Genomic DNA, 25,436 nt, shown 5'->3' with positions numbered 1-25,436 from the left:
GAAGAGCAAACCATTCCTATCTTAGTTTAAAATATGATAGTTCTAGGGAGGCTGTTTCTGTTTCTTTGGGTTGGTTTTGATTCTTGTCTGATGCAATTTTATCCTTGTTCCTGGAGCTAACATGAAGCTACTGCACCTGCCAAGGTGAGTGTGGAGATGGTTTCTTCCCTCAGGGTTGGCCAGGTAGGGCTAAAAGTGTGCAAAATGACTGTCTTAGAGCTTCCGCTTGGAGCAGGTGGCTCTGGTTGTTTCTATCCTCAACACACACAGAAGGATAAAGGATGGTACTTGTTCTTTCCTGACACACTCCAGTGTGGGAGCAGTGGTGTCACTGTTCTGGAAATCCTCCTTGGAGTACAGGAGTTCTCTTCAAACCCACATATTGGGAGCAGTTGCTGTTCACAGCGTCATCTGCTGCGTGCCACCTGCTTTCCAGGTGACGTGGTCCACATAAGGTCTTAGGTGCTGGCTCTGCAACTCTAGTAGCAGAGAGCTCCTAGTGGAGGCTTTGAGTTTGTACTCACTGTTGGATAATTCCCAGTCTGTACCAAATACCTAGACACTGGTTTTGTGCTACAATAACCAAGTCACATTGCTAACTCCAGCAAGGAGACTGGAGAAGGAGCAATCTCAGCTGAAGAGCTAGAAATTTGGAAACCTTCTTCAGAAACCACTGCTGAGCTGAGATGCAGTTATTGACTGTGCTGTGGTGCTTTTATAATGGGAAAAAAGTCTTCTTGCTGTGTCTTTGAGTAGCCTCAAAATTAAGATATTTTGGACCATGTTTTCTCATGTGCAGGGACAGATGTTTACAAACCTGCACCTTAAGCTTCCCTTTCCTGTGGACAGCCTCATTCCTGCCAGCACAAAGGCTGGGATATGCTATGTCCAGCATGCCATGGCATGGCCCTCAGTGAAGCAAGAGCCCACAGAGGTGACCAGAGCCAGGACACGCTGCTGTGGGCAAAATAAAAATCAACATGTACATCAAACTTCTGGTGTTCTCATTGCTGTTCAGCTCTTCCTCCGTGTCTGCCTCTGTCAGCCAGGAAGGTGCTCAGCATTTCCTTGAGGAGAGGTTCAGAGCTCCAGGTACAGGCGAAGCACCTGGCCTCTGTTGCTGTGGATGCGTGTCTCCAGCAAGAGGGATTGATCGGTCAGTTGTTCCTGGCTTCATCCAAGTTCCTCTGGAGGTTGTGCTTGTTAGACTGAAGAGAGGAAGCCTTAGGGGGTGGAAAGGCTGGGTTGTCTTGATGCCCGATTGCCAAGATGATTTGCTGTGTGTTGCCAGCAGGAATCGCAGTTGTGAGTAGCAGGTGGGTGTGTTGGGATGCTGGAGCAGCCGGGGTGCCTGTGCATAAACGTCCTCTTTGCTGTGCCGTCTGTCTGGAGAGCTCTGGGGCTGAGAGCTGCACCTCCTGTGCCTCACACAGCCCCTTAGGCCGCTCAGCTGCTCGGGGAGAGGTTGTGTTCTGTCTCGTCACTGCCTGTTTCAGTCTGCTTTCCAGGGACTCTGACTGTGGCAGCACTTAAACCTTCTGGGAAGGCAGAGGTGTTAGGTAACACTGTGATTTAGTTCTTCCCTGAAAATAAAATTGCTCTATTAGTTGTTTGCTGCATATTGAGATGAAGTGCAAAGATCTAACCATTCTGTGGGACTATAAACTCTGGTGGATATGGACACAGAGAAGAGGTTTGGGCTTTTTGTTGTGGAAGTGGTATTAACATCTAACCTAGAAGCAGTCCCTTTTTCTAAATCTATTTGCATTTATGCTAACATTAGTGTTCCAGTAAATATTGAAAACAGCAGGATTTGAAGGCTAGGGGGGTTATTTAGTGCAATGTGAAGGCTGTACCTTTGGGAAATCTAAAGTAAGCAGCAGAATAATCCAGATTCTCATTTAGTGGGTAAAGCAAATATGTAGCATTTAAAATTGCAGTAGATAAGAAGCAATCTGACACGAGAAGGCAAGAAGAAGCAGCTCAAAGCCCTAATCACCTGATGGTTTTAGTCATTCTGGTCATCTTGTTTTTAAATCCTTACATAAATTGTATTGCTGCTGAATTTTGATTATTTAAAGTGTAGCTGCAAAGGAGCGAGGAAGCTGATGGATAAGGAAATCGCTCTTAATTCCCTTAAAAAATTGAAGAAATGGCTCTTGTAAAACTGGAGCATAGAAAGCAAAGATTCTGACTTGCCCTGGAAGTTACCCACTAGTTTCCCTGTGAAAGAAGGAATGAGCTGAGAAAATATTTGGTATATTGCAAGAACAATAGTTATGAGATGGATTCTGGCTGAAGACGATTTTTGGAGAAGTAGTGGATGCATGTAGCCATCCCTGGCTTTTCCCATCCTTTGAACACATGGAGTGGGTGAAATGCCACTGTTGGTGTAACAAAGCCCTAAGTGGAAGACATCAGTTTTGGTTGGGTGAGGTCAGGGGTGCAGTGCAGTGCTGTGGGTAGAGCTCTCTAACAGCTGCTTCCCCAGGAGCAGCCCTGGCCCCAGCTGCTGTCAGGTGCTGGAGACGTGAGAGGCTTGTCCCCAGTGCCAGGGTGCCTGGCAGCCTCTCTGGGCAGAGTGACACACAGCCTTTGGGCACACAGGTTGTGGGCAGTGGCTCTGGGCCTCCCAGGAGGTGAATTCTTGCTGCTGTTGCTGGTGTTACATCTGACATTTTGCACCCTGTCTGTGGCCAAGAGGGCATTCCAAGGGCAAGTGTGCTTCACCTAGTTGAGACTTGAGTGTTTTGATTTTCTTCCTGCTCTTTCCCTTCCAGTAGAAATCACAGTCAGTTACACTCGTGAAAACATCTCCCCACATCATGGGAGAAAACATCTCTCTCTGACACAGGGAGAAACTGGGTGTGCTTAGTGACAAGAGCAGTGCCAGTGCCACTGTGCAGCCTCCCCTGCTCTGCCTGCTCTTGCCGTCTCTTTTTTGTACTCCTGCAAAATTTTTACTGCTTCCAGTGTTCCCAAGGCAACTGCAGCACAACAGACTCATCAGTCAATTGTTCCTTCAGTTCTAGTTGTCAGTGAATAGTAGGGAGAAAGCTGGCAGAGGGAAACAAGTAGATACGTTTATTTGCCGTAGAGAAGCTGAGCTGACAAGTTTCATTTAGACACACAGCAGAAAGCATTGGTCTCAAATTTGAGGGAAAAGCAAGAGCTTTTGGGCCTCAGTTTCTGCAGAAGATAGGAGCTGCTCTCCTGACTAGAGCATTGTTTGTCAGAGCAGGCTATCAAAGCAGAAGCGCATCAAAAATAGCTTGTCTGCTTAAAAAAATAATACAGAAAACTAGTGTTGAAATCCTGCTGCCTCCCATTTCCCAGAGGAGAGTGGCTGTGTAATGACTGGGTTTGAAAAGCTGTCTCTGGAGATCAGCTGTGTCCATTGGCCCCTTCTGTGTGCCCCCCAAATACTGGTACTGTATGTCCAGGCACCTTGTGCTTTAGAACTAAAGCTGGCAGCTCTGTCTGTTGATTTTGTGTGTCTTGTTTGAAATGTCAGATGGGATTTTTAGCTTGTTTCCCTCCCTAAGTACAGGATATATGTTTGTATCAGCTCCTGGAGTGTGTGGCTGTGGAGTGCGTGGAGAAAGTTTTGCCTTTCTGTGTTTTAAGTTTTCATTTGCTTTTTTCTTTGGACCTGCAGGTTCCCCTGGAAAACAAGTGGATAACTCAGCCAGCAGTAAAGGAAATAACTTAGGGACCCCATCAAAGGCTGGAAAATTGAGCCATTCATTTAGAGATCCCCGGGCAGGGAGGAAAAGTGCAGAGGGACACGTGACAAAAGGTGGCGAGGAGTCAGAGAGTGATTTTGAATCAGATCCTCCTTCTCCCAAGAGCAGTGAGGAAGAAGAAGAACAGGAGGATGAAGAAGTCTTGCATGGAGAGAATGGGGACTTCAATGATGACAATGATACAGAACCAGAGAATTTAGGCCACCGACCTCTCCTCATGGATTCTGAGGAAGAGGTGGAAGAAGAAGAGGAAGAAAAGCAGAGCTCTGATTCTGATTGTGACCGAACCAAGCAAAAATGTGTGGAAGGGCTCCTGGGCACTCAGTTGAGAGATGGTGTGAGCAGCAGTGAAATCACAGAGCCCAGTTCAGTGCCTATGTCCCCGCCCAAGGTGCCAAGCACTCTGATCAACTCTGGCCAAGAGTTTGACGTGTTTGGAGCTGTGCCCTTTTTCACCCTGCAGCCTCAGGCAAGAGAGAAAGTGGACAAAGATGTTTCTTCTCAGGTGGCTTTTCCCAGCCTAAGCCAAGAGCAGGATGACTTTGATGTTTTCATAAAAGCTCCTTTCAGCAAAAAGGTGCCGCAGCGAGACGGGCAGGGGTCAGGGATGGAGCCTCTGCTCTCCCCCACCTCTCCGCGGAGCGTGGATATCTTTGGTTGCACCCCATTTCAGCCCTCCCTTGTCCCCAGGTCTGCTGGGAGCAGGCAGGACCTGTTTGGGCTGGTTCCGTTTGAGGAGATCACAGGCAGCCAGCAGCAGCAGAAGGTGAAGCAGCAGCGGAACCTGCAGAAGCTGTCTTCCCGCCAGAGGCGCCTGAAGCAGGAGGTGCCCAAGAACAACGGGAAGCGCCACCACGGCACGCCCACCAGCGCCAAGAAGGGGCTGAAACCCAGCTACCGCACCCCTGAGCGCGCCCGCCGGCACAGGAAGGCCGGCCGCAGGGACTCGCAGAGCAGCAACGAGTTCCTGACCATCTCGGACTCCAAGGAGAACATCAGCGTGGCCCTGACTGACAGCAAGGATCGAGCCAACCCTCTGCAGCCGGACGAGGCGCTGCTGGATCCTTTCGGAGCCAAGCCCTTCCACCCGCCGGAGCTGATGCGCCATGCCCAGCACCAGGGCTTTGGGGACAGCCGCGGGGACCACGGCACGGTGGTGGTGGCTGGCAGGCCCAGGCAGAGCTCCTTGCACGGGGCTGTTCACGGCGGGGACGGGCTGAAAACAGATGACTTTGGTGCTGTGCCCTTCACAGAGCTGGTGGTGCAGAGCACGCAGAGCCAACCACAGCAGGCACTGGAGTTAGATCCCTTTGGAGCAGCTCCGTTCCCTTCTAAACAGTAGAGGCTTCCAGTGGGTTACCCCCCCTTCCACCTCTCCAAGTCCCTTAGTAAAGGCGTAGTGGACTAATTTATGTGGTTGAAATGCCAGGGGCCTGGGTTGTACAGCTTGTTTGGGGTGAGGAGGCAGTGGCCTGCATGCCTGGTGGAATTGCAGATAATGGCTAATTCTGATTTGGACCTTTTGAGGAAAAGAGAAAAAAAATCAGAACTGTTGTTTCCTTATGGCATATGGCTCCCAGAATGAAATGAGGAGTTGGATACAAATCCCTGTCACTGACTTGGGGCCCTGGGACATACTGTTGTTTGTGCACTTTGGTCTTGCCTTTCCATCCCTGTGCCATGTGCCCCGGTGGAGCGGAAGAGGCGGGGAGCACGTGGAAGTTGTTTCCCACATGTACAGGAGGCTAATGAACTGCGGTGCTTCTTCTTGTCTCTGCAGACCTAAGAACCAAGACATACTGATATCCAGATTATGTGCTGGAAGTAGCCAAGTCTTTGCTTCCTAGGTGAAAACTACCTTTATTAATCGTAAAAATAAAGCAGCCACATCCTCAAGGGGCTGTGGCCCAGAATTCCAGAGCACAGCTATATGGCTTGGGACCTTGGAGACATCTATGCAGCTGCAGAGATGAAAGGCAGATTTTTTTTTTTTCTTGTGTGCCTAAATGGTCAATTTTGAAATATTTTTTTAATAGTAAGTGCCATTAATGTAAAGTAGCAAACTGGAAATGTAGAGTCAAAACTAAAGAAGCAGGTGATTTACTGATCTGTGAGTATGTGTGGGGGAGTGAGCCAGCAGGGACACAGCCGGGATTGCAGCACTTTGGGAGACTCCTCAGCACACTGGAAGATGGGCTGTCCTTGGGCACGTGGAGTGCTTCAGATGACTTGCAGAGTTGACTGTGAGGTACAGCCATTGGATTGGTTTGATTACAGCTTGGGATTTGTGTCTGTTTTCCTCTTGGATTTTGATTCGGAAGAAAATGTGTTGGTTTTTGACCACAATAGTTTTATGAAATGACTGTAACCTGATGCTCTTTAAGGGTCGCTAAATGCACTGAGCTTTGGAGACGCTTCCTGCCCCGGCTGTGTTCCAGCAGGAGCTGGTGGCTGTCGGACCACTGAGCTGCGTTTCACCCCACGGAGCCTTTCGGAAAGGACTCCTGTCCTGCTGCCCAGGGCCGCCGGGAGGCGCCTCGGGTGATGGCAGGAGGAGTGCACACTGCCGAGCACAGCGTTTGCTTCCTGAGGTGCAGCAGCTGCTGGTGTGTGCAGACAGTGCCCCTCGGAACAGGCCTGCCTGGGTTCCTTGGCTGTCCTCACGGGGACACGGAAGGAGGTGGCTCCTCAGCTTGTCCCACCTTCCTGTCCTGCTCCACTGGAGGCTGAGGAGTGGGTAGCTGGGTGTTTGTGCATGGGGGACATCCCTGTTTGTGGCCGGGTGTCCTCACGTGCCCCCCTGTCACAGGTGAAGTGAAATAGTCAGGGTTGTGAGCTTCTTTCCCCCACCGCCTCCTGCTGGATATTCAGGAGGTGATTGGGGGCACTTGGTCCCTTTCAATATTCACCGAAAACACATGGAAAACAAATCACGTGACTCCTTTGGGATCAGTTTGACAAAATGCCCCCAGTATAGATGTGAGATTGCTTCCCTTAGCTCTGGAATCTGAACGTAGCTCATCGTGATGGTGTACAGATAGCTACCTTCATCTTCCTCAGTTTCACCTCTCACAGGGTGTAAAGTGGGATATTCCAGCTGTGCCTGCTTCAGTGTGCCTTTTCCAGGCTTAGGAGTTAAGCCCTTAGGAGATGGAGTAGAAATGTTTGAACACAGGACTTTGCAGGCTTTATTACTGCTCTTCTCACCTGTTTGGTGCCAAAGGCTGCAAAGAAGCACATGCCAATTTTTGTAGCATTTCTGACACTCAGGTTAACAGTCTTTGTCCCTTGTTTTCTAATCTCTGTGCATGCTTATGAGCTGCCCTTCTCAATGTCTTTCAGAGCTGTTATCTGCCTGAAGAGCCCTTGGAACACAGCAAGATGACAAATGTGGCAGTGAGGTGGACACAAAGTGAGATGAAAACTGTGGTCCTAACTGTGGGTGGTCCTCACCAAAGCCAGGCTGTTGTTTTCTTCCCAGTGGGAAAGCAAGGGGAAGGGTTAATGATGCACGTGGCCCTGGGGCTTGGCTCCAGGGCCCAGGAGGAGAGGTGGGGGCTGTTGGATATGGAGGGAGGAGGCTGGGCACCAGAAGACCCAGTGTGGGCAGAAGCCATCAGGTAAATTACAGCTAGGAAATGTGTTCAGTACTGTTGGTTTACCCCAGGGCTCCAGGCTGAGGAGGGCTGCAGGGGCTTGGGCAGAGGGTCTCTATGCACTTACACTGCAGCACAGCCAAGCTGAAGGGAGAGACAAGGCAAAGGCAAGCTGCAGACCCCAGTGACTCTAGAGCTGGCACGAGTTATGGCCCATGATATTTGCCTCCTAATGGCTTTAACAAACCTGTTTCTTCATACTCGAGACACCAATCAGGTTTTTACTGAAATTTAACTTTTGCTTTAGAGTTACTTACTTTATTCTTTCTCATGGTCGATGTGAGATTGGTGCACCCTGCTAAGCTGACTTTTCATGGTTTATGTAGTTTATGCACACCTGAACCCGAGTTTGGGGTTGTTTTCAGCCACTATGCACTATTCAAAGGAGGTGAAATGTGTGACTGTCAGGGAATGGGGTATCCTTTGCTCTTCTTCAGGGTGTGTGGAATGCAACGTGACCTTAGTAGAAATCAGGAAGGCCCTTGCTGCAGTAGACATGTATGTGCTGCCTGTGGTAGCAAGAAGGCAGGGTAAAGGGTAGACACTCACCTTCCAGACAGAAATCCCAATGGGTTTCTACAGCTTCTTCAGCATGCTGAGGGACTGAAGCACAGGCCTAGGATCAGCTGCTGGAGACAGCGTCTGTCCCAAAGTGCTAGGAAGCACAACCACTGCTAAGTGGTTGTGATGATGGAAGGAAAAACCAGGTAGTTGTGTTTGCCTGCGGACTCCAAGGGCTTTTAGGTGTGTAATTAATGCAACTAATGCTGTGGTGGGGGGCTCTGTGAGCACCAGTGTCGGAGGAAAAAGCTTATAATCATTCTGGGTGTCCCAGTTAGTAAAACCAAGTACTGTGAAAATAAGTTGATATATTTGCTACTGTGAGAAAAAGAGTTTATCTGGAGTTTTTTATACTATATGGTGTATTTTTATATATCCAAGAAGTATATATAAAATATACACATGCTCGCACACATCACGTACCCCTTGGAGTTGCTGTGGTGTTGTTAACCCAGCAGCCACAATCATGTTTGTGACTTGAGTGAATATGAGTTAAGCACCACGGGTGGCTGCTGTGTTACTGTTCCACAGAGCTTATTTTGAAAGGAAATCAAGGAGCTGGTGTGCATGGTAAAGTTGTGATTGAGGCATCACCTACTATTAAAGAGCATAAAAACTATTTTAAAATTGCTGGCATTCAGCTTTTAAGTGCACTTGCCTGAACTACACTTCCATTTCTTGTTAGACTTGGGGTTTCTAAAGCTTTTTTGTGTACTACTAAAGCCAGAACTTTTAACTTTTTTTGTGAAGCTGATGTATATCATAAAACCCTTGGAGTTGTTAAATAAAGGAACCTGGTAACAGTGCCTTTGCAGGTCTCTTCAACACTGCACGGTGAAGTATTGGTGTGTAGGCTTTCATTTACTCATTATAAGCAGTGCTGCTGCATGATTTTGTAGCTGTCATGGAAATACCTGAGACGCTCTTAAAACTGTTTTAAGTATTGGATTTGCTGCCCAATCATCCTGCTGTGTCCAGGTGGCTAAAAATCCTTTGGTTCAGTGTTATTCCTTAAAGCCTTTATCCAGAAAGGTCATGTATGGGTCCCAATGCCACTGGACTGAGATCTGCACTTGTGGACAGAAGTATAACGTGGTGTGAGCCCCTTCCTGCAGTAGTTTACCTGAGCAGGTTGTTTGGATGCTCCTTGTATTGGTTTTACTCTTGGGTGAGCTGAAGTAAGAGCGGAAATGGTCAAGAACAGATAAAGCTGAGTTGATCAGCCAATTCAGCTAGGGAGTCTCCCCCAAAAATCCCTGTGGCACAAGTTCCATGGCTGAGCCATTGACATGGGTTGTTTTGCTGCACGAGATGCAGGAATGATGTTACTCCAAGGAAAAAGCCAATGAACTGGAATTTATTTATAAGTTCAGTATGTACATCAAAGATAGTCATGCAGCTTGATAAATTGTCTCAGGTAAAAATGCACAGCTTGGCAATCAGTTTCCCTATCTGGTGAAAACTGCTGGAGAAGTTAAGAGTTTCCATTATAAAAATACATTAGCAAATTAGCTAAAGTCAGTAATATTACAGACACATTATTGGGATATTACTGTACACATAACATTGGAAACAGACTTTTACACTTGTGAGTTCCTTGTCAGGCTTCAGTAGTAGTAATTAGTGCACTTGAAACTTGCTTGGCTGTCAAGTTAAAAAAAATGTTAAAAAATCAGTGTTTACACGGAAAGGCTGAAAGCTCTGGGAGCTGAATCAGTAATGCAGAGTCAGTTTTGCCAATACTTGTTTCTGGAGTTAAAAAACCCCAGAGAAAATCACCAAAACCACCCTCTGACCCAAAAAGACAGCATCCCTGTCCAGCACATCAGAAGAAGTTCCCATCCTGCCTTCTCCTGGAGTGCAGATGCCTATGGTAAGCTGCCACCTCTACTCCACATCTCCTTGGCACACCCTAACTCTAAACAAGTCCTGCTCCTCTGCCTTAGCCCACAGGGAGGCAGCTTTGGGCAACCTACAGAGCCTGCCTCTCCCAGTGGATTGGGAGAAGTCCTCTCCACAAGGACACAGCCACTTAGGATTTGTCCTAACAGCATCCTTGCCTCCAACCCAGAAGTCCAAAGGATTTCAAAGCTGTTTGGAAGACTGGCACCCCTGGAGCTTAATGGTAGGGGCAGCAGCTGTGCAATAACCAGTGTATTCTGTGGCTCCCTGGTGTTCATAAGGGATGGTTCCACAACACATCCTGAAACTCCCAGCAGCCTTGGCACTGTGGCAGGATTGTGAAAGCAAGTCTTTTTGGCCAGCAGTGTCTGCAAATGCAGTATCATCCTGCACACAGGGAAAGGGCAAAGTCAGGAATCTGCCTCCCCAGCAGGTTCCCTGATTGCACACAAGCTTAGTGCTACTCCTGGAATATTTTGGAATACTGATTCCAGATTACTGAAGGGATCTAGAGAAATCTCTTCAAGCAATGGCACAACAACGACCTCCCTCTTGGGGGAAGCTATTTTTAAGATGGACAATGAAGATCTAGGTGTGCAGGACCTCAAGTGATGTTATCTCCCAGGAAATGGGAAAGAGCTCATCCAGAGCAGGACAGAAGTCCACTGAATCCAGTTCATGCATTCCTGTGCCAGTGCTGAAGCATGAGCACATCTTCCATGTAGTGGCTGAAGGATGCCCTGCCCCCAGGGCTGTGGTTTGGATCCAGGACCAGCTCCCACAGTTCCTGCAATTTTACAGGCACGCTGCCAGGCCTGAGTAGCCTTGGCTGAGCCACTCATGTCTGCCAAGTAACAAAACACTCTGCTGGGGTCTGTGTGCCAAGTGAGCTCAGCCTCCTGCTGTCCTGCTCCAGGAAAAGCTGTTGGGTGCTTGACTGCAGGGCAGGAACTGGCTGAGAAGCAAACACCCCTCCGACCCAGGCAGTGCTGCTGTGTTTATCAAAGCTTGCAGTAACACTCTGTTCCAGCAAGGGGATAACAGCCCAAGAGTCAGCAAAGGAGCTGCCTCAGTCCTTGACAGCACAGCTCTTCACATGATGCCCAGGCCCCCAGAGTCACCAATCCTCTTGTGCTGCCTCTGAAATAGAGCAGGGAAATGAGGTAAATCACAGTGCAGATGTAACTGGCAACTCATCTAATTTCCACAATCTCCAGATCAATGCTAAGCAGACTGAAAACCTGACAAAAGCCTGGGGAAAAGGCTACTTAAGGACAAGTACTAATGATGGTTTGAGACTCCTCAGATTGTGACACGGAGCTGGAAAGGATCTGGCAGGGCCAAGTCCAGCCTGCTCTTAAACTGCTCAAGGGCTCAGCAGTTGCACAGAGCCTCATCCAATACAGGCCAGGGTGAAATGTCCTGTATAAAGGCCACACCTCTTTCCAAGGTGAGCAGAGTGCCTGGCATCACACCCCTGCTTTTTATTTGCACCAGTCAGGACCCACTCTGGGGCAGCCACCTGAGGTTCAGGCCAGCATTCCCGAAGCCTGTGGTTAGAGATGCTGTTCCCCGAGGATGGCAGCAGCCGTACCTTGGCTCACAAGTCCGCGCTGTACTCGGGGCAGGGCTTGCTGTGTCGGTACTGCATGATGTACACTGTGGACTGGTGCCACCAGTACAGCATCACCACTGCCAGGATGTGCCACACTTGGTGGCTCGAGCCGAGGTAGTTCAGCTGGCCTGTGGGGAAGAACAGGGGCATGGAGTTCAGCTGTTAAATTTGGCCACGGCGCATGCAGTGCAATCAGTCTGCTGCAGAGCTCCGCCACACCCTGCCCTTGAGGGGTGACAGGGAAAGTTCTTTAACAAACTTGATGGAAGCTCTGCCTCGTCCCACTCTTTTACTCTGTATGGAACAGTGCATAGGGAACACGGTCAGCCTGTTCTCTCCCAGGAAGTTCAGGACCCACAGCAAGGACTGTGACACTGTAGGAAGCTGAACTGCAGAAAAGAAAACAGCCAGAAGAGAATTTCCTACCTGGGAAGTATCTTTCTGGAACTTTGGAAATATAGAAGAGAAAAGCTACAGCAGCGATGAAGTACATGACAAATACCCGCGGAGCAAACTCCTGCAAAAGAAAAGGAAGCTCTCCTATTCTGTTAGAAGGCAAAAACAGAAAAAAATGTCCCTAAAGATAAAAAAGGAAAAGCCATGACAACACTGAATCTCCCTTCCCTGCCTGTGCTAGCTATGCACAAATCCAGTGGGGATGCACGTCCCAAACTCTGGGAAAGCCTGAGTGGGAAGAAACCTCTTTTACTCCAGCCTCTTGCTTCTACATGCAAGCTACTCTGTTCATCTGACAGCAGATAGAGCATGTGTCTGTGCAAGGTCACTGCCGCTCCTCTGAGCCTGCACAGAACAGCCAGGGTGAGGGACACTGCACCGCACATCCCACTCAGGCTGGGACCGCAGCAGCTGCACACAGGACTGCTCGCAGTGGGTGGTCAACAACCAGCAACTCAGCCACCAGGTGGATCTCATTAGCAGAACGTTTTGTCACCAAAAGTGGGCCCTTTTCCTGAAGTATGGAAACAAAACGTGTACCCTAGACACCCATCCTGCTACCCCAGGGAAGCCAGGTGGAGAAGTGTGGGGCCGCAACTGCTGCTGAGGAGTTTTAGAGGGCCAGGGTGAAATGTCCTGTATAAAGGCCACACCTCTTTCCAAGTGGTGCTCTGCCACACTGCACAGCAGCTCTGGACTGGCTGAACCCTCACCCCAGGGGACAGCCATCCATCCGGGCCAGCCCAGGTGTGTGGAGTTTGTGCTCACTATGAAAAGGAAGCATTTCTTTCAGCACCATCAGGTGTTACTGGCTAACTGCAGGGATTTCTGCATGGTTCACCCTGGGGCACACGGGACTGCCTTTGGCTGGGCTGCTGCTGTCACAGCGTAATTCCCATGCGTGAAGCAAACAGGAAAATAGTAACATCAAAGAGCTGTTAGAGGAGGATTGTGTAGGAGACAGAGGGCTGAGCAGGTAAGTGCTGATTTCTGCTGCCATCCTAGGGAACAGTGGAGGAGACAAGTAATCATCCCAGTGTCTCCTGGTTGCCCTCTGGAGCGGTGGAGGCGGCTAGCCCCAGGCACTCCTGCAGCCTTCCTGCTCCACAGGCACCTCAGCCCCTGGCCTCCAGCCCTGGTGAGGGTGTGGTCTGCCTGCACAGGCTGCTCCATGCCCAGGCACAGACACAGCTGGATCCTGCTCCTTCCCACCGTGCAGCTTTAGGGCAGCACAGCAAAATGAAGCTTCCCAAGCTGTCTATCCCCTCTCAACACAGTTCTCAGTGTTCCCATTTGGACTGTACTGACCAAAAGAAATCTGTCCTTAGAGGGATTTTAAGTCCTCCTGCTTCCCCATTGTTTCTCCAAGTGTAAGAGAACTCAAGGAACATGGCAAATGAAAAGCGAAAGGGAATCTTATTTCCTATTTTTTGTTTACCTGTACAATGGATGCCCCAACGCCTCCATTGAGCCAGACCCAGTGGATGGTGGGAATGATTCCATAGCCAGACACGGAGCAGAAGATGATGGAGCGCAGCCTGTGCCACTGCTGTGTGAGGTAACTGGGGTGGATCTGAGCAAAAAACACTGCCAGGATCATGGCCAGCACAGTGATCAAATAGACCTGGCGCCAGTACTGAGGGCACAAAGAAACAAAGGCAGGTTTGTGGTGTGCAGAAGTCAGCTCTGGGCAGAAGGTTTCAGAGAGGGAGCACAGCAGTGCCTCACCCTGTCCCTGCTGCCAGCACCAGCTTGGGACCGAGTGCAGGGCCCTGTGCTTGTCAGCTGGCACTGAGGGGAGGGGACTGATCCTGGGGGGCACCTGGCACCACATCCTTCATTCCAAGCACTTCCTGCACCAATGTTTTCAATGCACCTGGGCCTCACTGGCCCAGTTCAGCTCCCAGGCAGGCCGTGAGAGGGAACTCATTTACTCATCCTCTCTTTGATGGAGGGAAAACAAGGTTGTTTCTGCCTCACAATGCTGTTTGAATAAAGTCCTTGTGATGGGACACATCCCATGTCCAGCCTCAGGCACTGGATACCGGTAGGACCTGTAAAGTTTCCCTGCCTTGAGAGAAATTTAAATATTTTCCTGAGGCTTGTGCAATCAACAGCTGGAAAGGAAAACCTGCATTTGCCTGTCTCTTCAGCCAGCACAGTTCAGCTGAGGTCAGAGGGATGTGTTCCAGTTCCCATCCCTGCCTCCTCACTCCTGTTATCTCTGGACACCTGCACTGAACCCCCTTCCTGCAGCACAGAATCTGCAGTGAGAGCACACAAACCGAGCCCTGCAAGGACACTGCTCCCCACTCACGTTACTGCAGTAGAAGGCATAGAAAACGCCTGACACGTAGCAGCCCAGGATCCCGATGGAAATGCCCGCGTAATCCAGCGCCATCCAGCGCCGGCTGGTCTTCTCGGAGCGGTGGCAGCAGAACAGGTGGTATCCTACTGAGCAAAGCATACACACCTGCACAGGGCCAGAGGAGGAGGGTTAATTCCTTACAAAGGAGCAGGGAGCACAGCCAGCCCCAGCCCCGCAGCTGGAGCAGGCACTCGGCCCAGATATGCTGTGCACTGCACCTCGGTGCAGGCACTTGTGATCCCTGCCAGCTGGCCACAGAGCTGCCCTGGCACGGGGGAGGAGGAGCAGGACACTGCAAACCATGGTAACCAGTTGTAAAAGTAACAAAAGTGGGCTCCTGAGGCCCAGGGAGCTACCAGTGCTCCAGGGAGACACATCCGCACCAGCCCGAATCTGCCCTGACTGCCCAGCACCCGCTGTGTACCGTGACTGAGGGAACACACAGAAATTTAACTCTTACACACAGGCTGCTTGTTTGCTCCTAGGCTGCCTTAAAATCTTTACCCTGGTAAGGGTTTGGTTCTCTGTGGCCGTCTGCAGGGGCAGGGAGGAGCACTAGAGCCACTTGTGGCCGTACAAAGCCATCCAGTACCCTGCAGAGAACACCAAGGGTGCCTTTAGCTCTCACAAGGCGCAGGGGCCCACCGGAGACACGCCTCAAGTCTGCTGTGCAGACACATTCCTCTGACAAGTAAGACGCGAGGTCACCAGCCCTCCTGCCCTTCCCGACCATCAGGCCGCGGCACATCCCCGTGCTCCGGTGCTTGGCCCTGTCCAGCAGCACCTGGAGCCGCGTCAGGCCCCCTCAGCCTGGCGCAGCTCTGAGACACGGCCGGGACAAAGGCGCTCGTTTCCCGGGGGCTCTCTGCTCGGCCAGCCGCGGTCAGTTTTGACCCCGCGGAGCGATGCCGCCGGGCCCGCGGGAGGGCCCAGCGCCGCCGGCCGCCCGCGCCCACCTGGAAGCAGAAGAGGCAGACGGAGCAGATGACGAAGTCCTCGCGGGAAGCGCCGGCGGCCGGCAGCACGGCCGTCAGGTCGTAGATGCCCAGCGTGAAGAAGAGCAGGAAGCCGAGCAGGTGGCTCCAGATGTTGACGGTCTCGTTGGAGAGGATGAAGAGGCTGAGCGAGAGAGGACACAAGGCGGGGCGGGGGTGAGCGGCGGCGGGGCCGGGGGGCGCCCGGGGCCGCGGGGCGCGCTCACCTCTTGATGCAAAGGCGGGAGGGCAGGTAGGCTCGGTATCCATCGGTGATGTAGGGGTTGTCCTTCAGGAACACCGGGATCTGCTCGTACGTGTAGAGCCGGATGCCGCGGGGCACCAGCACCGGCCAGTACTGGTAGCTGCCCAGCTCGATGTAGTGCGCGCTGCGCAGCAGCTTCTGGTGCATCCTGCCCGCCGCCGCATCGGACCGCCCCAAGCCGCCCTCGCTGGCCGGGGCCGGGATCGGGATCGGGATCGGGAGCGGCGCCGGGAACGACCGTGATGACGTCACTGCGCGGCGCCCGCCGATGGCGTCAGTGCGCGGCTCCGCCCCGTCCTGCGGCGGCAGTGACCGCTAGGGGGCGCCAGAGAGCCGCCTCAGCTCCCTCAGGGCTCCGGAGCCCTCGGGGCCACCCGCGCTCCTCAGAGCTCCGGGACACCTCAGCGGCCTCGGACCCGCCGGAGCGCCCCGGGGCGCCTCACAGCACTGAGACCTCTGGGACTGCCTGTAACCCCTCTGAGCCATCCGACTCCCGGGACCCCGCAGGACCCCTCAGACCTCCGGGATCCTCCGAGGCGCCTTGGAGTCCCAAGTTCCCCGCGGTGCCTCAGAGCCCTCACACCCCTGGGGCCCCTCAAAGCCCTCAGATCTCTGGGGGCCCTCAAACCCCCCGGAACCCCTCAGGCCCCTGCGACCTCTCAGAGCCCTCAGGCCTCCGGGACCTCCCGGCGCACCTTGGACTCCTCAGACCTTTGAGGTGTCTTAAGAGCCCTCAGAGTCCCGGGACCCATCAGAGCCCTCAGACCTGCTGGAACCACCCCCCAGGGCCCCTCAAACCCCTCGGACCCTGAGATTCCTCAGACTCCTCAGACTTCCTGGTGTCTTCAGAGTCTCTCAGACCTTCAGAACCCCCCCAGGGCCCCTCAGAGCTCTCAGACCTCCGGAACCCCCTGAGGTGCCTTGGACTCCTCAGCGCCCTGGGGTGCCTCAGACCCCTCAGACCTGCCAGGATCCCCCAGGGCATCTCAGACTCCCGGGGCCCTTCAGAGCTTTCAGACCCTCACAACCCTCTAAGACACCCTGGGGTGCCTCAGTCCCTCTGGGACCCCTCAGATTTCCAGGATCCCCTGAGATACCTCGGACTCCTCAAAGCCCTGGGGTGCCTCAGACTCCTCAGACCTTCCAGGACCCTCCAGGACTCCTCAGAACCTCTGACCTCATGGAGTTCCCCTGGGGCCCCCCTGGACCCTTCAGCCCTCCGAAACAACAGAGATGTGCCTTTGGGCCGGTCAGGCATTCCTCTCAGGTAGGCCTGAGGCTGCAAACCTCAGTGAGAGAGGCCAGGAACAACCTGTCGGGTCAAACAACCCTGAGGGCTGTCATTCCCCATGAGGATTGCAATTGCATTGTGCAAGAGCAGTCTGGTTAATTGAGATCATGATTAAAAGAATTTTGGAGGCTTCCCTGTGTGCTCTGGGAAGTAAGAAAAAAGTCTTAGTAGTGAGAAAGACTCGTCCAAAAGTTTGCAGGGCCTCAGTAAGAAAAGTTGTATGGTGTTTACCAGTTGCTTTTAATGGGGTTCTTTTGCTAATTAAAAAAAAAAAAAAAAAAAAGAGAGAGAGAAAAGAAAAAAGAAAGACAAAAAAAAAAAAGAAAAAAAAAAAAAGTAGTGGGGGGTAAGTCAGTGATTCCCCAGGTATAATAATAAGACTTTTGGTTTCAAAGGTGCAGACAGGTGTGCCACAGGGTAATGCCGGTCCCCCCTGCCAGTCATGTGCCGGGAAGGCCCCTGCCAAGGTCTTTGGTCTCATGAAACCAAACGGGGTGAGGGGTGTGCGGGGCTGTGCCATGGCAGAGATGTGTCACGTGAAGTAAAAGATGGGAATGACGGGAGGTTAAAATCTGCCCTGACAGTCAAGGCCAGGTGTTCAGCAGAACCAGCTGTGCTGTGTCACTCCCAGATTTGTGTTATGCCATTTGGTTCCCCAAATTAAGTTGGATTTGGTCGGCAGCAGCTCTTGAATATTTGTACCGATCAATCATTCAGTGAGATTTCTCCCTGTTCGTGTGCGGAGGGCGCTGTTGCTCCTGCCCCTGCTGATCTGCCTCCTCCCTCCTGCTCCGCTGCTCTGCGTGCTGGGTACCTTCTCCCCTCATGTAACCCCAGGAGTTTCTCAGAGGAGTCCTGTCCACAGTAATAGCTGAGCTAATAGGCTTAGCTGTAAGATACTTGCTTGTGTTTCTACTCCCCGGGATGTATTTGAAGCCTGACTCGGAATGGTTCATTCCTGTTGTACTTAGTTTCTGTTTGCTGTTGGTACTGCTGCTCTGGTTCAGGATCTCCCGTTCACCCAAGCTCTCTATAAGGAGGTTAGTAAGGCTGATTTAGGAGAGAAGCACAGAGAGGAGGCGTTCTGCGGGGGACCCTCAGCCGTAGCCGAGCCCCGGATCTCAGTGAGCGGGGCAGAGCTGTGCGCGCTCCTGCCAGCTCCCGCTGACACACCCAGGGACTTGTTTGCTCCAGCGTCAGAACGCTCTCATCGAGCCAAAGGCTGGTCAGAAAGCTGATATCGAGTTAAAAGCCCTAATTAATCCTAATTGTCCATTGTCTCATTAGCTCACTGGGAACAGTATACCTGCAAAAAGCACTTGACTTCTAAGCCCAGTACAATTTAAATGAACGCCCAAGTGCTTCAAGGGGCTCAGTCAGAAGAAATCGGCACTGACAGCACTTTTTTTTTCCTAAAGAAGCTTTAATTGGCTGTTAAGTTAGAGCTTTGAAGCCTTGATAGGAGGAGTATTATAGGTTAAACTAATAGGGGAAATTGAGAAACAATTAGGGCAGCTTTAAATTAATTACTTACACTATTTATTTCGAGTTTATTGAACAATTGTGTTGTATGTGTAAGGGATTGAAATTAGCCATCTGTGTGCGGTAGCTTTGACCTAAATTGACCTTCCCGGGTAAGCAAGTAGCTTGCCCTAATTCCTACAATGGATCTCGAATCTTAGTGGCAGATACGATTAATTGGGAGGAAAGATGTTAGGACTGGAGTCAACTGTGCAGATAGAGGTAGGGCAGGCTTTCAGAGAGGTGGCTGAGGAGGTCACCCAGGAGCCGAAGTGCCTGCTGAGGAGCACATTGAGAGCAGGAGGCTCAGGGGGCAGCTGCAGGTTGTGCCCAGGGCCGAGGAATGGGCAGCGCCCCCAGCAAGGAACCGTGACCTGACCCCGGGCCTGGCCGAGGGCTCGGGGCTCTGCGGCTCCGGACGGGTGACCCGGCACTCCCTGGCATCAAGAGCCGATGGCTCAGCAGGGAGCTGACAAACGCCCGGAGGGGGCAATCCTTTGGTTCCCGAGGCACCAGCCTAAGCTGCTACTGTGTGTCTGCACCACATTTAAATTATTTAGGCAACAAGCGGTGTGGGGCTCTGCCGCTGGAAAACTGGAGCCCATCTAGTAAGGAAGCCTGGTCGGACTGTGTGGGATCCCAGGATCTGTTTGTGCCCTGCTCCATTTATGCTCTGGTTTTCCAGGGAGCAACCGGGGGAAGAACAGTGATCTCAACCAAGTATCTCAAATGTCGATGGCAGAATGTGAGCAAACCCCAAAGTAGTTCAATTTTAAAACTGAAAGAGTGGAAATATTTTCGGTGCTGGCTTTTGAGGCATTGAAAGGTTTTTTCCCGCCCCGCTCGTGCCCAGCTCTCCCTGCAGGTGTCAGCCTTGCTCCACGTACCGGCCGTCCTGCCGCTGCACCTGGGCCTGCCTCCCGCCGGCTGCCTCGGCATCCTCACCCTCATTCCATAGTGTTCGGGGCTCTCCGCACATCCCTAGCAGCGCGCATCGGGGTGGTGCTATTATTCCTAAAATTGCTGCGGCTCCCAGTTTGGCTCTCTTCTGAGGTGCCCGGCAAATTGCCTCCTCCCGAGGTTTGTTCGGGGGCTTTTCCACGTCACAGTAAGGAAATGGGAGCTGCTCTGGGACTCCTTTCGCCACTGCTGGAATCCGCTGCTCTGGGAGAATTCAGCTTGCTCTGAGTTTTCCAGAAGAGACAGATTAGTACCCAGGAATGAAACCCTGTATCAGGCTGCCTTAGTCAGGAAAAGGCACCTGGGAGTGTTGGCAGAAGGCACCGCATGTCTTCCTTCGCATTGTGCCTACAGCAGTGTTGGTGGATTCCTCAGGGTTTCTTTGCCTGTGATAAACACAGTTGTGTTTTCCCTGGGGACAGGAAGCAGGAGGGATATATTGGCATGCTGTGTGCTGCAATTTGGCAAAACTTGTGGATGAAGTACAGGCTCTGCTCTGTGGCCACAGAGACCATGTAGCTGCTCGTGTGCACGGGGTGTCCGTGTGCACCGGGCCATGTGTGACATGGGGAGGGGAGGTGCCAAAGCCCCTTGTCATGTACAACACAGGAATCCTGCCTCCTGCTTGGGAGCAGCCACAGCAGCTGTGCAGTGGATTCCTGACTGTGGAGTCACATAAAAGAAACTAAGATTTGTAGCCTCATAGGAGTCAAAGAGTCTTTGACAGAAAAAGTGTGTGTGTGCAAGAATAGAAATCCCAGACAGCCCCGATCCACCAATTCCCTTCATGAGACTACACTAGGAATGCAAGTAGCTTGTGTTCGATAATGGCTTTAATACCAAGAGAGCTTCATTTCAAGGTCCTCTTCCCTGAAAGTCTTCTCTGCTCCCACTGTGCCCACGAGGAATTTTGTGGCCAAGCTCTCCGTGGTTTCCTGCGGCTCTTTGGTTTAGCTCTGAGCAGCTTCCAGGAGCACTGCAGACAGACCTGCAGACATCTGCCTGGGGGCCCGGCTCTCTCTTTCCTCTCCCCATGGAGAGATGCCATGTGATGTGTGCACTGAAGAGACTTGGTTTGGTAGGGCTCTTCCTATTTTTTAATTTTTTTTTCAAGGGGTGTTTTTGTTTTTTGAATCAATCCCTTTGGCTTTCAGCTCCAGCTTCTCAATCTCAGCATCTGTCAGTGGTGCGATAAATTCTCTTTGGTGATATGAGAACAGCTGCCAATAGCAAGAGCAGGGATGGCATTTGGGTTTTTTTCTGCTGCGTGAGCCCTTGCAGTCAGCAGGACCGCCCTGTGCACACAACGGAGCAGGCACCTCTCCTGCCCAGCCCACCGTTCTGCTGCCAGTTTAGCAACATCTTTTCCCTCCACGTTAAGCAGATGCACACCAACAATTGTGCAGCATAACAGAGTCCTGAACTGAAAGAACAGGAAGTAATTGACAAATAGCTTTTTTTCTGGATTTGTTCTGAAGGTGGAAGTGATGTGGGGACAATAAAGAAATCTTTTTGAGAACTTAAGGGATTTTCAGGGAAAGAGAGAGGCTGCTTTGGAAAGATTCTTAATCATATGGGTGGTGTTTCCTAGCACAACAGTCTGCTTCCAGTGAAATTGATAGAGGAAAAAAAAAATTGGTAGAGGAAAAAAAAGTCCTCCACTTGTGTGGAATCCTGAATTTTTGGCAAATCAGATTTGGGGTTTTTGTTTTTCATATTTAAAGGTCTCTTTAACTCCAGTGTGCCTATAAAATTTTATCACAGCTGGAATTCATGCCACAACAGAAGGCATTTCTAGACCAATTATTTTGACTGAGATGTTTTGCTTCTCTAGTGGGGTATGTTTAGTTGATGTATTTATAGTGAGAGTGAAACTCCAGGAATTGTGGACAACTTTGTTCCATGAGGTAATTTTGGAGAAGTACGTGGGTTTGGAACTTTGCTAAAGAAAGAACCAGACTGTTCCCTGTGGAGGTCTGAGGCTTCTCTCACCTGGTTGGTTTTTGGCAGCAAATTTACCAAAGGGGATTGTGTTTCTAAGGCCCTTAAAAGTCAAACCAGCCTTTCCTTAAAATCATCCTGTGGGTTTTCTGTAAAGCCTCACTGGTACTGACCTGGATATCTCCAGGTATTTGAATGTTGCTGTAAGCAGGACCACAGACACGCGTTCTCATTTGGTTCTGATGAGGATTTCTATGCTGAAATCAACTGGGCCTTTTCCAAAAGTCCTTCCAAACTTTTAGTGGGCTTTTTAATCTGATCTGTGAAGCACTGCTTTAATCCCAAACAAGGCCTGGGTATTGACATTTGGGATGATCTCACTGCACTTCCTTTTGGCTTGTTTTTCCGTCATCTGCCAAGATGAACACATGCGCATCATGTTTTTTTCCTGTGTCGCTAAATGCCACAATCTCTGCTAAGCAGCAGTGGTGTAGTTTGAGAATTGGTGATATCAAAATGAAGGTTTGCCTTGCATCCAAAAATGCTCCAGAAAGGTCCAGGAAATGGGGAGGAAATTATTGTCTTGTTTGGCTCACTGCACCGTGGATATTGTCACCTGCCTGCCAGATTGGGGTTTTGCCCTTGCTACTTAGTTTGTCTTTGGATAGGTTTTCCTCAGTTTTTTTGATTACTAGAACTGGAATTCCATTGTCTTCTGAAGATACGCAGGTCATTTTCCCTCTCTTAGCCTCATCCTCTGTATAGCTTCATTAAATCATAGAGACTTTTAAGTGCTGAGAAGGAGGCCGTGTATTAGGAAGTGCTGGAAGTTGGTAAAGAGCCAAGTACAGTATAACAAGCCCTGCAATTGCTTTTAATCCCTTATTTTGTAAGGTCTTGTGTTTGTCCACTTTTCATGCTAGTAGATGCCCCAGTCCCATCTTCATGTGGGCCTGGGAGACCTGGAATGCTCCTTTTCAGCTATTACTTGGACTAAAAACTCTCTGCAGAGATAAGAGGGAAGGGAATTGGTAACCTGTTTTCCTATCTATTTTTTCCCTTTTGTCATCAAATTATTTGACCATTTCATTTATTACTTTCTCATATGTAAGCTAACGTGTTGATTTTTTAAAGTTGCCAAACATTAAGCAAGGTGCACAGAAGATTGTTTCTCAGCCTTAAGAAGCATCTGTTGGAATTTTCCTCTGTTCTCCAGTTGCATGCTCCTTGCCATTTCCTCTCACAAATGATGCTGTGTACCTGTGTTTGTCAGGCATACAAAACTCACCAGCATGTCCCACAAGTGGCTGCAGAACACTTGGATTTGGCCAGTCTTGAGAATTCTCTTCTGCCTCTGCTCCTCCTTTCTCTGTGACCTCAGAATGACAGTAACCCCTTGTCTGGGGGAAACGAGGCAGAGATTGAGCTCCCTGTCCGTGCTGTGCACACTGAGCCGCGAGGAGCTAGAATTCTTCTACTCTTGCCCAAAGCCCCTCTTGACTCTGTTTCCTGTTTTCCTACAGTCTGCTAAGCTGATGGATGCCTTCTGACGGTGCTCTGCCGTCGGAGTGACTGCTGGAGTGAGAGCTTTGTGCTCCGCGGAAGGCACAGTGCTGGAGCCGCAGTTGTGTCAGCCTGTGCTGTGTCACTGGGAAGTGATCTTACCAACATGTGAAGTGTGCTCTTCCCCCGCTGACATCTGATTCCCGCCGACGTGCTGAATGGCAGGAGTGACTCCTGAAAGCCTGCAGATGATCCGTGCTGCCGGGGGGGGGGGGGGGGGGGGGGGGGGGGTGGGGGATTGGGAATCCGAGAGCCGTGTGGGGATGTGGGGATGTGGAACTGCTCGCGGCTCCCTTGCCTGTGCTAGGGCCACGTGTCACGGAGAGCCATCGGGCTGGGCTGCTCTGGGTATTCCTGGCAACTGGGACTTAGTTCAGCAGCCTCGCAAGGAGCTGAATGGCCGCAGATGCTTCCTCCTGACTGGAGCTGGGAGTTTGAAGGGCAGCTGAATTTGCTAATGTTGGTGCTTTGATGCAGAGTGTGAGAAATGGTGATGAGGCATGAGGCAGAACAGCTTGCTCGATTGCTGCTGGAGTGACTCCGCAGTGCTGACAGTAGTTAAAAACATGGCTTTGGTGCATAGGCTTAGTTAATATATAGAACTTGGAAGGCTGCTCAGAACAGCTACGGGCTCTCTCTGTCTGTCTCTTTTTAATAGAGTCGCTTCCCTGCCCAGAACTGCACTTTAATTTTCAGTCTCTTTAGGGTCATTAGAGAAGACTGACATTTTGGGAACAGTTGTACAGTACAAGTATGAATAACAGTATCCACGCTTTTTCCTGCAAGGGCATGTGCAATGCAGTCAGGGTTATTTTCCTGGTTGTTAGCAGTGGTGGCATACTTGCAAGTATAAAACACGGTGTTCTTTTTGCTGGAGAGTTAGTCCAAAGCAAAGACGCAGCTGGGACTAGAGCCAGGACATACTGGACAGGCTGAGCTTCCTGGGACATGCCTGGGTTAACTTCCCAGAAGAATCTCTCCTGCTGTAGGAAAGTCACTCTGACAGCTTGGCCCTCTTTTCTGCACATCGAGTAGGAAGAGCAGGTAACTCTGCCACCTGTGAGGAGTCTGGCTGGGCCTGACAGGACAAAGACCACACTGAACATGACTGACAGCTCAGATCCAAGGTGTGATCCTTCTTGTGCTGAGGCAGCCCGCTCTGTCCTCATCCTCACCTCCTTGGCTATCCAGAAGCTGTGTCAGTGGTTTGGGAAGAGAGACCTCTTAGCTCCTGCCTGGTCTTGTTAGTCCTGCTGCTGCAAGAAGCAAAACCCCAAAGGAAGCACCTCTTGCAGGCAGCTGGGAAGGGCTGTGGTTCCTCAGGGCACGGTGAGACCTGCTGCTGCCAGCCGGAGTGAGAGGGGCAGGATGGGCAGTGACCAGCCAGGAGAACAGATGACCTTGACTGCACATCCGTCTTCCATATCTGAGTGCTTTCCCCTCTGTCAGAGCTTTTCAGATAATTTTCTCAGTTAACAATTGAAATGCCAGCTGTCTCCGAGGTGGGATCAGAAGGGGAACTCGGTCACTCGTGTTGGTGATTGGTGCCTCCATGGGTGATCCTGCTGACTCTGGTGGGAGTACTCGCTGGGGAGGGAGATTCACCCTGGGCAAGGGCACGGGGGATCCTTGCTCTGCAGTGACAGCGGCTCTCCTTACAGAGAGAGTACAGGTGGGGAAATGCTCAAAGAGACAGCAATCTTGGGTTTTTGTTTAGCCTCCAAGTATTCATCCTTGTGCTCTCCAGGTTAAGACATGCATCAGCTCATGGAAGTGGATGCCAAATGCCCCTGGAGTTGCTGAAAGAATATTTATCAATGTTTCTCTCTTCACCACATTTCATTTAAAAAAAAAACCCAAACCAAAAAACTGCAACAAAACCCAACTAAAACCTGCAGCCTCATTATTATTTCAGTGTAACTTGTGCCATGAGGAGATCAAGCAAGCATGTCAGTGTGTGACTGTCAGCGTGAAGAGACCAACTGTGGCTCCGTGTGTGAGCGAGTTCTGGGCATGCTACTTCAGGGGCAGTGGTGAGTTTCTTTCAGGCTGCTGGAATGCTTTTTTAGGGGTTTTTGTTTGCAGGGTTTTTTTTTGTTGGTTTGTTTCTTTGGGTTTTTTTTGATGGACTAGTTAGTTATTAGGATGTGGTCTTGTCAAACAGGCTTGCCAGGTTTTCAGCAGTCATCCCAAGTGGACTGCCTAAAAAAGGGCTGGCACTGCATCACATGGAATGACCGATGATATGTCATATATTTTTAATGGGCAAAATGTTTTAATAAACATTCTCCCTCCTAAAATACTGGATTTTAAAATAGGTTTTAGCCTTGAGCCATGTAGCTACCCAGCTGTGAATTTTATAAGGCAACAATCTCCACACCATTAGATGTTATGACTGATATGCCACTGATGGCAATAGCAAGTATTTCCACACATTAAAAAAGTTTCCAGTAGCAGTTAAAGGAAGTATGGCTCTACTTGGAAGATTTTCTCAGCTCAAAATTAAAGCAATTTAATAAAATTATGAAGCCAGCCATGTACTGTCTTCTAGTGAGCTGCAGGTTCTGTGTATTGAAGCCATGCTGATTGCTGTGCCTGACAGCTTTAATCACATTAC

General features: G+C 50.6%; 2 protein-coding genes across 2 annotated transcripts in view; one reads left to right on the top strand and one right to left on the bottom strand.

The window, feature by feature from the left end:
* The window catches only part of BMP2K (BMP2 inducible kinase), a 49,539-nt gene extending 40,770 nt beyond the window's left edge, over window positions 1-8,769 (top strand). The window contains exon 16 of the mRNA XM_009098524.4: window positions 3,659-8,769. Within this exon, the coding sequence (XP_009096772.2) occupies window positions 3,659-5,088 (1,430 nt within the window). The 3' untranslated portion in view covers window positions 5,089-8,769. The remainder of the gene's footprint in view (window positions 1-3,658) is intronic.
* Window positions 8,770-9,298: 529 nt separating this feature from the next.
* Window positions 9,299-15,822, bottom strand: PAQR3 (progestin and adipoQ receptor family member 3). The gene is made up of 7 exons (XM_009098525.4): window positions 15,506-15,822; window positions 15,261-15,423; window positions 14,254-14,409; window positions 13,375-13,572; window positions 11,907-11,997; window positions 11,460-11,608; window positions 9,299-11,005 (listed from the first exon to the last, which is right to left on the bottom strand). The coding sequence occupies exons 1-6, from the start codon at window positions 15,688-15,690 to the stop codon at window positions 11,466-11,468; spliced, it is 936 nt and encodes a 311-aa protein (XP_009096773.1). The 5' UTR covers window positions 15,691-15,822; the 3' UTR covers window positions 9,299-11,005; window positions 11,460-11,465.
* Window positions 15,823-25,436: the final 9,614 nt, after the last annotated feature.

Source organism: Serinus canaria, chromosome 4 (genome assembly GCF_022539315.1).
Source record: "Serinus canaria isolate serCan28SL12 chromosome 4, serCan2020, whole genome shotgun sequence".
Classification (NCBI taxonomy): Eukaryota; Metazoa; Chordata; class Aves; order Passeriformes; family Fringillidae; genus Serinus; species Serinus canaria.
This window is presented reverse-complemented; position numbering and strand designations above follow the sequence as displayed.

Bases quoted from the DNA above. Each gene is read 5' to 3' on its own strand.
- PAQR3 (XM_009098525.4), bottom strand. From the start codon at position 15,690: ATGCACCAGAAGCTGCTGCGCAGCGCGCACTACATCGAGCTGGGCAGC. The intron at 13,573-14,253 runs GTGAGTGGGGAG...TTGTGCCCTCAG, and splicing joins ATGCCTTCTACTGCAGTAAC to TACTGGCGCCAGGTCTATTT. The intron at 11,998-13,374 runs GTAAACAAAAAA...TTTCTTTTGCAG, and splicing joins TTGGGGCATCCATTGTACAG to GAGTTTGCTCCGCGGGTATT.